This window comes from Gobio gobio (genome assembly GCF_949357685.1).
Source record: "Gobio gobio genome assembly, chromosome: 4".
Taxonomy (NCBI): Eukaryota; Metazoa; Chordata; class Actinopteri; order Cypriniformes; family Gobionidae; genus Gobio; species Gobio gobio.
The window spans coordinates 1,762,454-1,775,987 of NC_137100.1; the positions used below are offsets into that span (position 1 = coordinate 1,762,454).

General features: G+C 42.3%; 1 protein-coding gene across 1 annotated transcript in view; it reads right to left on the reverse strand.

Annotated features, from left to right (window-relative positions):
• Window positions 1–13,534, reverse strand: part of cita (citron rho-interacting serine/threonine kinase a) — a gene marked incomplete at its 5' end in the record, with an annotated part of 157,909 nt that overhangs the window by 97,823 nt on the left and 46,552 nt on the right. Inside the window, 2 exon segments of the mRNA XM_079814231.1 lie at window positions 8,486–8,604; window positions 8,606–8,673. Coding sequence (XP_079670357.1) covers window positions 8,486–8,604; window positions 8,606–8,673 — 187 coding nt within the window.

Sequence of the window (13,534 nt, forward strand, 5' to 3'; positions counted from 1 at the left end):
CAAGGCAGACAAAATGGCTATCTCCGATTTGCTCGCTCTTCAGGCGCCAATTTTGAGTAAATTGCATTTTTTTTGAAAAACCAATTTTTGCTGAATTCTCCTAGGTTTTTTGGCCCGATTGGAACCAAACCACTGCAAGAATATTCTCTGGAGTCCGACAATCAATAATCATCCAAAAAATTCAACATTTAAATTAACGTTCGATAAGGGGAACCAAAATCTTTGATGGCACTAGGGCCATTTTTACTAAAATGGTTATAAATTGTGAACGGAAAGAGATTTTTTTTGCTAAACCTGGAATACATCTTCGTGAGCTCAATCTGAGATCATTTGAAAAAAATCGCAACAATTGGCCACTAGGTGGCACTATACAATGGTTATAACTTGTGAACGGAAAGAGATATTTTTGCTAAACTTGGGACACATGTTCATAAGCTCAATTTGAGTTGACATGAAAAAAAATTGTGACAATTGGCCACTTGGTGGCGCTATAATAGTGAAAAAAATCATGAAAATTGCTATAAGCGCACCCAACCGTTAGTCTACTGAAAATTGGCATGCGGTGTCTTTGTCCAGGGTGCCATGATAGTCTATGAGAATATTGGTGTATCTCAAAAAACTCAGTATACGTCATTGGCTTTGCCTTGAAGGAGCATTAGAAGTTTTAAGCCCGTGTTTTTTTCACAGGAGTGGCCTCCTAAGAATCCTTGCCGAGTCCAACAATACCAAACATGCCAGGTTTCGCTTTATGGATTTTGTAAGTGTCATTTAGAGCTTTAAAAAATTGTGGTTATCTTCAAAGCCGTTAGTCTGATCGAGACAACAACAAAAAAACAAAGGAAATTTGAAAACATAGGTAAATAGCTAAACAATAACGCCAAAATGTTAAAATTATGATAGAAACTGACAAAAAAAATTATTAAATCCAATCAATTTCACCCATGGATTTTTTTGATGCTCTCACATGTTTGAAACGAACAATGATGGATTGTGATGAAATTTGTTCTGAATTGGGACTGGCGAATCCCCGTCCATACTGTCAATGACCGTTCGCAAAGACCCGCCCACTTTAGTTACTGTTGCTATGTCTGACAAGCGACGCCACTCTCACACCACACCAAGTTCTCACGCATTGAAAAATACATTGCGGATCAGAGAAAAGACTGCGTGCTGACAGACAAGTACTTTTGATATGAAACAAAGTCTCACCTTTCAAATGTAGTCAATTTTTAGAGACATTTAAACAATAAATACCATTTTGTGACTCTTTAATGTGTCTGATAGATTGCTGTAGACTCGAGGCTCAGTTAAAGGTGCTTGTGAACCGATCATCTGTTCCTTCTAGTTAATTTATATCATTAAAATAAACATGAATGAACATAAAAGGAATGTTGTTTTAAAGTGCTAAGATGTCAGTACACTTTGTTTTTCAAATTTAATTCCTCCTATGTTAATCTACTAACTTTCCTGACTGCTTTGTTGGACAAAATGGCGGATTATGATTAGTCAGATCGCCTGTCAATCAAACTCCCTCCACATAAAGTATGGGCACACTTTGAGTACTACTAATAAAAGTGGTGGAGATCAGGCAAGACTAGAAGAATATGCTATAACTGTAAAAACGCTTTAAAACCATATATTTCCTATGGTAAACTGCCTGTATAGGCGGTAAATTGTCTTTTTCATCTATGATGGCAGTTGTTAAATGCTTGCTAAATAAAACTGAATGTCTTTTGATGCTTGTGTGCTTAAAGGCCTTAACTGCTTGAACCCCGATAAATGCTGCTTGCAGCTTTAATTACTTTATATAATTTTATTTTTATTGGTTTACACACATGTTGTGCAGTTACTCTGAGCCGTGCATTAATTTAAGTGATGACGGATATTATGGGATGGCTTGATGCAGCGCAAGAGATGCAGATAATTTGATCTTGACCCATAAGAAACTTGAATACTGTCACGTTACAAATCTGCTTCAAATTGAATTAAAAATTAAATTACAACATTGAAATAAAAATGTAACGGGTGTACAAATACTGTATAAAATCGTGAATATAAATAATTGGTAATCATGTTTTAAAAAAAAACATTTATCATTTATCTATTATAACTTTTATGTTGGTTTGGCTGTTTCCTTATAAAGGTTCAGAAATTCGTGTTTTTTTTTGTGTAATTTGTCAAGTTTTTTGCCAGGTGGCTTTTTAATTATATGATGTCATTACGTTGCTGTCTTGACGCCAGCCAATCGCTGCAATGCTGATCGTGGTTTCGAGTATCGATGCGTCTGCCCTCTTCAGGGAACACAAGAACGCTCAGTGATCTTAGATCATTTAATCCAGATATTTAAATCCAATCCGCAAATTCATTAGAAGAACCAAATTAGCCAGAGATCAGTTATCACGATTAAAAGATCTGGGCTCTGTCAAATCATCTCAGATGTATTAAGCGAGGTACGAAGAACGGGCCCCAGATACGGTCACAATCATAAACACTTCTCAGAGGATCAGACTAAACACAATCCTGTCCCTTGCGCTGTGAAATCTCACCCATTGGAGATTGGACAGAAATGTAAATTCGGTGGCCACTGTATGGAAAAACCCAGAATAAAGTCAAGAGAATGACGACAAATTCTCATTACTGCACAAACTATTCCTGACAAACCAGTTTCCCTTTGAGTTATCAAACCAGTGCGTTACCCAGACTAACATGAGTCAGAGAGAGAAGAGGAAACCACCCACGCTCCGCCGGTCATTGCGGTGTGAAGCTACAGGAAGTGCTCCAATTAGAGCCCTGACTCAACTCAACACAAGCCCTGTCTCCAGAGAGGCTTCAGCAGGACATGGCATATCGTTAACGCGCTTCTACTACACAACAGGGCCAATGTTAAACGCCACTAAAGAGCTAAATCAGTACGATAACAACAACAGAGCGTGGCACTTTACTCTGGGAGTCAATTAGCTCTCACAATCACAAATGTGGAAGGATTTACTGTCAACATCGAGGACGATAATGCGCTTTTAAACCGAGTTGCGAAGTGGAGCCTCCATGGATCGGACGTGTTTGTTCTGCACATCCCACACATGCTCGATTGGATTGAGATTCGGGCTGAACGATATATCGTTATCGTATCTATATCTAGATATGAACTTTCAAGATATTACTATCGATAAAAGCATTTTTAGAACATTTAGCGAACGCAAAAAGCTTTTTTATTCAGAATATTCACAAATGTGTTAGCTATGGCATGAAATATTGGATATTCTGATTGTCAAATACATGCAGTATATTGTTGTTTAAACAGCTTTATAACGATGGCGTTGGTTGAGCTGTGTGCGCGATGGCCGCCGCCGTGTTCGTTTGTGCCGCAGACGCAGTTCAGAGAATCGGATCTGTTGGATTTACAACCTCTATGTTTACAACATGTGAATTCATCCACTTCTCCCGAAACCCTTAATCGGCCCTTGGGCTCCAGCTGACCCCACTGGACTTTTCCTCCATTTTTAAAAAGTGTTCCCTTCATCTCAGGGCCATGAGACTCTGTGACTTTTCCTAAATAATCTAAACATGCACAAACAATCTGGGCTTGATTTGGTTGTTCTAAAGGTGTGTAAAAAAAAAATTACCGTTTAAGTCCCTCGGGTCAGATTGACCCCACATTGAAAATGAAAGGGAAAGTGTAAAAAATAAAAATCACTTTTTTTGTCAAAAAAAATTAACTAAATCCAGTATAAATCTCAAAATTTCCACATTTATATCAAGGTCTGGTCCTAGAGCATAAACACAAAGTAGAACGAACTTTCTATCTCATACACACACACACACACACACACACACACAAACACACACACACGTGTGTGACTGCAACAGAGAGTATTTTTATTGAAATTGGCAAATAAAATCATTTATGTATGAAAATCTTTCAGATTTATGCCAGTTTTGTTGAAGTACTAATGCTAGAGCACAAATGCAATATGGAACAAGCATGTTCACTCACACGCACACACACACACACACACACACACACACACACACAAACACAGGTGTCTAGAGCATTTTTTTTTATTTTGGCAATGAATGGGAAAATGTAAAAAATGCTTTTTTTCACTTTGTCAAAAAAAATCAACTAAATCCAGTATAAATCTGAAAATGTCTACATTTATATCAAGATCTGGTCCTAGAGCATAAACACAAAGTGGAACAATCTTTCTGTCTCATACACACACGCACACACACACAAACACACACATGTGTGTGACTGCAACAGAGAGTATTTTTATAGAAACTGGCCAATAAAATCAACAAAACTGGCATAAATCTGAAAAAATTCTATACATAAATGAAGGACAAATACTAGAGCACAAATGCAATATGGAACAATCATGAGAAAGAGAGGGAAAAGAGCAAATAAAAGAAAGATGAACGGCAGCTTAACTTCTGCATAACTTCCCTCTGGACCTCTAGTGGATAATGTGGTCATTGCACTCTCTCTCTCTCTCTCTCTCTCTCTCTCTCTCTCTCTTTAACTATAATTCCTAAAGTTTTTCCACAAAACTACAGATGGCGGTATTCTATCCCTAACACACAGAGCAATGTCCAAAAACTATTTATATTTAATTAAGATCATCACTACTACGTTTCGCGCGAATAAAACGCTCAATTCGCGTCGCCTCAATCGCGCGAATCGCGCCGCAGAATGCCATTTCGCGTCTCTGAATTGACTTAACATGTAAATCACTTGCGCGAATCGCGCCCGGTGTGAACGCAGCATTAGTGAGCAATATTTGGCGCGACACTTGTCTTTTATTCACGTCATAGTAAAATTTAAAAAATGTCCTGAAAAATGATGTACCCTGTAAATGTTTTTGAGTATTTTATGAGTGAATAAAAATATTGTATATGAACTGTTCCTGATCAGGCATAACAGTATGACCACCTTCCTAATATTGTGTTTGTCGGCCTTTTGCCCTGACCCATCGAGGCATGGACTCCACCAGACCCCTGGTTTCCCAGCAGAACATTGCCCATCACACTGGCTTGCCTTCTTCCCATAATGCACCTGGTGCCATGTGTTCCCCAGGTAAGCCACACACACACACACACACACACACCCGGCCATCCACGTGATGTAGAAGAACACGTGATCGTCAGACCAGGCCACCTTCTTCCGTCTATCCGTCACAATCTGGCCCAAACTCGCTCAAATCCTTACTCTTGCCCATTTCTCCTGCTTCTAACACATCAACTCTGAGGACTAAATGTTCACTTGCTGCCGAATATACCCCGCCCACTAACAGATCACCAGTGTTACTTACAAAGGAATTGAACAATGGCCTGAGTTTGTTTACCAATGGAAGAGGATTCAGGAAACCCGTTTGGACACTGTTGGCGGATTTAAGTGACAGAAATGGCACCTTATGAAAAAGATTTCCCATGACACCTCCAGTTCACATTTCACCTGACATGTTTACCCAATTACTGTGACCGATCGGGTCCTGCAGAATCTGTTAATAAGGAAAGAGCAATACATCATCTCTGGCATGACGGCCCTATAGCGAGCGAACCGCGGTCTGGACACGCCTGGACTGTAAATCTAGGATCCTGCGATAGATCTGCTTCCTGTATGGGGGACACACACATCTCTGAAGATGATTACAGATGTTGTGTTTGCCAGCCTCCTGTGAGCCAATCAGGAGCTGCGCTTGTGCATTAACATTCCCACGCTCCTCTGCTGGGGCTGTTTGTGTTGCGTTCGGCGGATTTCAATGCCCCTGTATGAAGACGGCAACAACAACAACACAACCCACGGCTGGAGTGACACGCATTTCAGGATTAGACTGAGAGAGAGAGAGAGAGAGAGAGAGAGAGAGAGAGAGAGAGAGAGAGAGAGAGAGAGAGAGAGAGAGAGAGAGAGAGAGAGAGAGAGAGAGAGAGAGAGATGTATGAATAGATGTATGAGTATGAATGGATGGAGAGAGATGGAGGAGGGGGGCGTGGGAAGGAAACTCACCCTGGTTACCATAGAAATGTATTCTGGGTTCGTTCTCTTTCTGACTAACGTTATAAAGCTTCACCGCACTCTTTTTCCCTTCAGCTCCTGGGGAAAAACACGTTATTTACGGCTGATCTGGGAACAGATTCCCAAAGCAAAACCTTCACCTGATGCACATCATGATCTCACACAGCACACAGGAACATTAACTCACGCGTCAATGCATTCAGAGATGCAGGGAACCACTGGGCAGGACGTCACACACACACACACACACACACACACACACACACACACACACACACACACACACACACACACACACACACACACACACACACACACACACACACACACACACACACACACACACACACACACACACACACACACACACACACACACACACACACACACACACACACACACACACACACACACACACACACACACACACACACACACACACACACACACACACACACACACACACACACACACACACACACACACTTAAGAAAAACAGTACAGTAATGAGAATTTTTTTTGCATTCTGGTAATGACCATTTGGGGGGAATGAAATAACAAAAAAACAGAAAATCTTATTAAAAAAAAAAAAAAAAAAAAATTAGGATGAAAAATATATATATTAAAAATATTACAGTAATGAGATTTTTTGCATTATGGTTATGAAAATTGGGGGAAATGAAACAAGACTATAATAAAATATTTCAATAATGAGACCGCATTATGGTTATGAAATGTGCAAGTGAAATTTCAAATTAAAATGAAATAAATTAGAAGACAATTGGGGAAAATTATATTTAAAATGAATTATTAAATTATTATTTTGTTTCTTATTAAATAAAACATATTACAATATTGAGAATTGTGAGGACATTAAATAAAAAATATTACAGTAATAATAATTTACATTATGGTAATGAGAATTGGGGGGAAATTAAATAAAATAAAAAACAGAAAATAAATTAAATGGAAAAAAATATTACAATAATAAGAATTGGGGAGGAAATGAAATAAAAATATGAAATGAAAAAAAAAATGTTACAGTAAATGAGACTGCATTATGGTAATGACAATTGGGGGAAATAAAAAAAACAAACAGAAAATCTTATTAAATAAAAAAAAATAAAAAATAAACAATGACAATTAGCATGAAACCGAAAAATATATATATAATACAAATATTACAGTAATGAGACTTTTAGCATTATGGTTATGAAAATTGGGGGAATTAAAATAAAAATATAATAGAATATTACAGTAATGAGACTGCATTATGATTATGAAATGTGGAAGTGAAATTATTAATTAAAATTAAATATTTTTGTTTCTTATTAAATAAAACAATTACAATATTGAGAATTGGGAGAACATTAAATTAAAAAAATTAATAATTAACAATAATGATAATTTACATTATGGTAATGACAATTGGGGGAAATTAAATAAAATAAAAACAGAAAATAAATTATATGGAAAAAAAATATTACAATAATGAGAATTGGGATAAAAAATAAATAAAAATATGAAATACAAATATATTATGGTAAATGAGACTGCATTATGGTAATGACAATTGGGTTAAATTAAATAAAAAAAAACAGAAAACCATAAACAAAATGTTTTAAAAATGACAATTAGGATGAAAATTAAAAATATATATAATAAAATATTACAGTAATGAGACTTTTTTGCATTATGGTAATGACAATTGGGGTGAAATAAATTTAAATAACAGAAAATAAACTAAATGGAAAAAAAACATGAGAATTGGGAAGAAATTAAAATTAAAAAAATTTAATAAAAATATTACAGTAATGAGATTTGGGGAAAATGAAATAAAAACAAAATCTTATTAAATAAAAAAATGTTATAGTTATGAGACTTTTTTTGCCTTATGAAAAAATAATAATGTGACCAAAAAAAACCAGTAATGAGAAATTTGGGGGAAATCATTTAAAAAATAAAGAATATTTCTCATGCTTATCTTCTGATTCATAGATGAAACCCAACCCGTTCAATAAACACCAACCCTGAAGATCAGATGCACACGCAGACCAAAACAACAGCACATCGTCGCAAACACACACACACACACACACACACACACACGATCACGTTACAGTGTTTACGTGCTGAAGGGGTTTCATTGTGCCGCACGATCATATCACACACACACACACACACACACACACACACACCGGACGAGGGTTTCCCGCTCCCCTGCATGCACATGGCATCACATCCATCACATATTCTGTGAGTCTCCCGTTACAAAAACATCCTCACACACACACACACACACACACACGGCTCCCACTCATTCATCTCAATACCTCGCATTCAGCCACAATGTTGCCTGGTGACAGTCGCCGTGGCGATGTGGCCGTCTCCGCACCAATGGACCACCTGTGACTAGACTAGTAAGACCAGCATGTGTGTGTGTGTGTGTGTGTGTGTGTGTGTACTCACTCAGACTTGGCCAGAGCGGTCAGAGCCCGACTGAAGCACCAGCCTACAAAGGGCAGGTCTTGCCCGTGGAAGCCTGAGCGAGGATGATCCGGCTGGGCAGAGCCGGCTGGGCGGGGGGGGCCGCTCCGGCTCCTCGAAATTGGAGGTGTCATCCTCGGAACGGAGAGAAGGAACAAACGGAGGGAGCGCTGGAGGAGAGGAGAAAACGTGTGAGAGGGTCGGTGAGAAAAACAGACTGGAGGAGAGAGAGAGAGAGAGAGAGAGAGAGAGAGAGAGAGAGAGAGAGAGAGAGAGAGAGAGAGAGAGAGAGAGAGAGAGAGAGAGAGAGAGAGAGAGAGAGAGAGAGAGAGGGTCTCAGTGATGAGACTGTAGCGCAATAACTCGCTCGCCCGCTCTCTCTCTCACTGCAGCAGTCTCGGCTAATCAGAGTGAGTCACAGCCAAAACCCGATGCGAGATCCACACACACACGCGCATGCAGCGCTGCATCTACACAAACAGCTGTATTGACACACACACACACACACAGAATCCGCCGCTGGGGGGTTTTGTTCACGCATTTACACAATTGATTTATTCATTTAAAAAAACAATAACAAAAACCCTGCACACCAACGCCACACACACACACACACACACACACACACACACACCTGAATATGTTAATCATCTCAATATCTGAGTTGATCCGTCTCAGAAAACTCACAATGATCCTTTGAGCTGCAAATACAATAAATCAATCAATCAATCAATCATCTCAGACATACAGAAATAACCATTACTAGAGTCAAGCGGCCACACAAGACCAGCTCATGACACACACACACACACGTCACTAAACACGTCCATCGTTAAGTGTGCGTGAGGTAAAGTATGTTTCAGACGCTATAACAAGTTTTACACCATTTTTAATCATTTGTGTAAGAGGTAAAGTATGTTTCAGACGCTGTAACGCAAGTTTTACACCATTTTTAATCATTTGTGTAAGAGGTAAAGTATGTTTCAGACGCTGTAACGCAAGTTTTACACCATTTTTAATCATTTGTGTAAGAGGTAAAGTATGTTTCAGATGCTGTAACGCAAGTTTTACACCATTTTTAATCATTTGTGTATGAGGTAAAGTATGTTTCAGACGCTGTAACGCAAGTTTTACACCATTTTTAATCATTTGTGTATGAGGTAAAGTGTGTTTCAGACGCTGTAACGCAAGTTTTACACCATTTTTAATCATTTGTGTAAGAGGTAAAGTGTGTTTCAGACGCTGTAACGCAAGTTTTACACCATTTTTAATCATTTGTGTATGAGGTAAAGTGTGTTTCAGACGCTGTAACGCAAGTTTTACACCATTTTTAATCATTTGTGTAAGAGGTAAAGTGTGTTTCAGACGCTGTAACGCAAGTTTTACACCATTTTTAATCATTTGTGTATGAGGTAAAGTGTGTTTCAGACGCTGTAACGCAAGTTTTACACCATTTTTAATCATTTGTGTAAGAGGTAAAGTATGTTTCAGACGCTATAACGCAAGTTTTACACCATTTTTAATCATTTGTGTAAGAGGTAAAGTATGTTTCAGACGCTGTAACGCAAGTTTTACACCATTTTTAATCATTTGTGTAAGAGGTAAAGTGTGTTTCAGACGCTGTAACGCAAGTTTTACACCATTTTTAATCATTTGTGTATGAGGTAAAGTGTGTTTCAGACGCTGTAACGCAAGTTTTACACCATTTTTAATCATTTGTGTACGAGGTAAAGTGTGTTTCAGACGCTGTAACGCAAGTTTTACACCATTTTTAATCATTTGTGTGTGAGGTAAAGTGTGTTTCAGACGCTGTAACGCAAGTTTTACACCATTTTTAATCATTTGTGTACGAGGTAAAGTGTGTTTCAGACGCTGTAACGCAAGTTTTACACCATTTTTAATCATTTGTGTGTGAGGTAAAGTGTGTTTCAGACGCTGTAACGCAAGTTTTACACCATTTTTAATCATTTGTGTACGAGGTAAAGTGTGTTTCAGACGCTGTAACGCAAGTTCTCTTACGAGAGGTTCTCTCGTATTGCGTAAGTTCCTTACGCTACGGGAAAGTATTCTTTCTTCGAGATTTCTGAAAAACCCAAAATTATCCTTAATTTTGTAACATTGTCAACGCAGTGCGGCAGCCTGGCAGACCATAGCAGGCTATTCCAGCGTGCTATTGGCTGCTCTGCTGGCAACTGCAGCAGCCTATCGGTGAGCCCGCGTGACGTGGCGACCAATGAGGGCGCTTCGCGCCCACCTGGCTTCATTTGCCTACAGGTGGGGCGTGGCCACGTGTATATAAGCGGGGCTCACGGGCTGCATATTCGATTTTCTTTTCTTCAGCGAAGCCCTTCGCATCGCTGGATCTGGAACCCGCCGCCGTTGAACGTGCAGACGAGCAAGCAGAGGACAGCGCCTGAAGAAGCCGGCAGCATCGCGCCACCTTCAGCCATCCGTGCCTGCTCTGCTATCCGGCAGCATTATATCCTTTCATTGCACGTGTTCTCGCCGTTGCGTCACACGTTTCATAAAAGAGCACGAGCGTTTTTATCAAAACGCCTCGTTCCACCTGCGGCTCGTGCCACGTGCAGCTCAGCACCAGAGACCGCCATGTGTCTGCGCTCTCTGTCTGGGCCGTGACCACGCCGCCGCCGCACTCCTCGCGGGCGATTGCCCCGAGTGCGAGGAACTCTCTATGTCGACCCTGCGGGCTCGACTCGAGCAGTTTTATGATGACATCACTCCGCTGTTCCCCCCCTCTGTTCAAGCCGCGCCACCGCGCCGCTTATAAGGGATGGTTGAAATGAACGGTCTCGGAGCGAGCCTCCTCCCCCTCTGTTCAAGCCGCGCCACCGCGCCGCTTGCGAGGGATGGTAGAAATGAACGGTCTCGGAGCGAGCCTCCTCCCCCCTCTGTTCATGCCGCGCTAATGCGCCGCTTACATACAAGGGATGGCAGAAACGGACGGTCCTGCAGCTCTCTTTACGTTACAAGAGAGCTGTTCCACCCTCGCGCACATTTCTCAGTCCCCTCATGAGTTCAGGCGACTGGAATTGTTCATATTGCTGTACACGAGCCTGTTAAGACACGCACGCCAGCGAACAAACGCCGTCATGAGACATGACGCTGACATATGCTCTCCAACGAACCCGCACTCCCCCCTGTTGGACCGCGCAGATTGCGCCGTTCACAAGGAATGAGAGTGCGCACGGTCACGAGCATGTTCAGCTCGCGTGTGCGCGCCGCACTCACCGGAAAATTAACAGAGGGTGTTTTCGTCCCGCTGTGGCCGGACGAACCGCCTTTCTCGAGCATTTCTCAGCCCCCTCTCCAGTTCAGGCGGATGGAAATATTACTATTGCAGTAACGAGCCTGTCTTTTATGCACGCACGACTGCCAATAAGCACGAGGACGTACTGCCGTATGCTCGCGCTAACTGAACGCTATTGTGTCCCTCCCGGTAGCACAGCGGCAAAATCAGCGGCTGAAACGCCGGAGACCCGAGTTCGAGCCCAGCTCTCGCGGCAGATAAAAATGTTTACTGTCCGCTTCCCCGGGCTCGCGGCCAGCTTTTCTTACATACAGAAAGCTAACTTGCACCACGTGGCGCTCAAGTATTTTTGGGCGTCTATACATAAGGAGAGAATAGACGGTTAAGTCCCGCTGCGGCCGGACCACCGTTAAAACTCTGTTTTCCTGTCAGTCCCCACTCCTGTGGCTACTGCAGATGTTTTCCACACAGCCTACGAGCCGGCGGACTCGCCCTCTCGCCTGTTTCCAACTGAAGCCCCTCCAAAGTCCTCCTAGCAGAAGGGGGAAGTGACGGTTAAGTCCCGCCGTGGCCGGACCACCGTCAAAACTCTTCTTCCTGTCAGCCCCCACTCCTGTGGCTGCTGCAGATGGCTCTCACGCAGCCAACGAGCCGGCAAAACTGCCCTCTCGCCTGTCTACAACCGCCGTTTTACGACGAACCAGAGAAATCACGAAGTTGCTTTTATTTCTGGTTGCACGGCTCACGCCGTATGTGTTTTCAAATGCAGTAAACGTGCCCACTTTTGTGTTCACCCCTGCACCCAAGCACCACAAATCCCGTGTCTCTCACTCACATAAAGCGGCCACCGGCCGCTCGAGTGCTAGAGTTAGGTCACGTGTCCGCTTATTTGCGCCCACGCCTAATCACCACACGCGCTGTCACACAGCCACTCTTAACCGGTCATGTTCCACGCGTAAGAGTTGTGCCCGCTCAAACGCGCTCACACATTTTCGCGAACATTCTGCCCCCGGCGCCATGCGCCGCGCCACACACCATTTGTTCTCCGCCCAAGGTGGCCGGAACGACGAGTGTAGGGCCACACACAAGCCACTCCCCGCTCGAAGCGGCAGAGATACAGTGTGTAAGGCGGCCAGCCATCGAGAGCGATCGGCTGGCCCACAGCACAGAGAGCGCGCGCACTGCGCCCGCCCCTCCTATACAGGCCGTCAAACCCGCGAAGCGCGGCGTTTTGAGCCCGGAGGCCGTTCTATCCCGTGTGGCACACGCGAGAGCGTGGGAAGCCATTCCAGGTGTATCAGAATGGGTGCTGAAAACAGTGAAGCACGGCTACACTCTGCAGTTCGCTCGCCACCCTCCGCGCTTCTGTGCGCGTACAGAGACGAGAGTGAGCGAGGAAGTAGCACATCTACTTCGAGCAGAAATAGCCACGCTGCTGTGCAAAGGGGCTATAGAACCGGTTCCCCATTCTATGAGCGAGTCAGGCTTTTACAGCCGGTATTTTCTCGTGCCAAAAAGGGATGGGTCGCTCAGACCGATTCTGGATCTGAGGCGTCTGAACAAAGCTCTTATGAGAAGATCGTTCAAGATGCTCACGACCAAGCAGATCCTCGCGCATACTCGCCCGAGAGACTGGCTAATCTCCCTAGATTTGAAAGATGCATATTTTCAAATCAAGATAACGCCACGTCACAGGCCATTCTTACGATTCGCCTTCGACGGCCAGGCTTATCAATACACCGTCCTTCCGTTCGGCCCGTCAC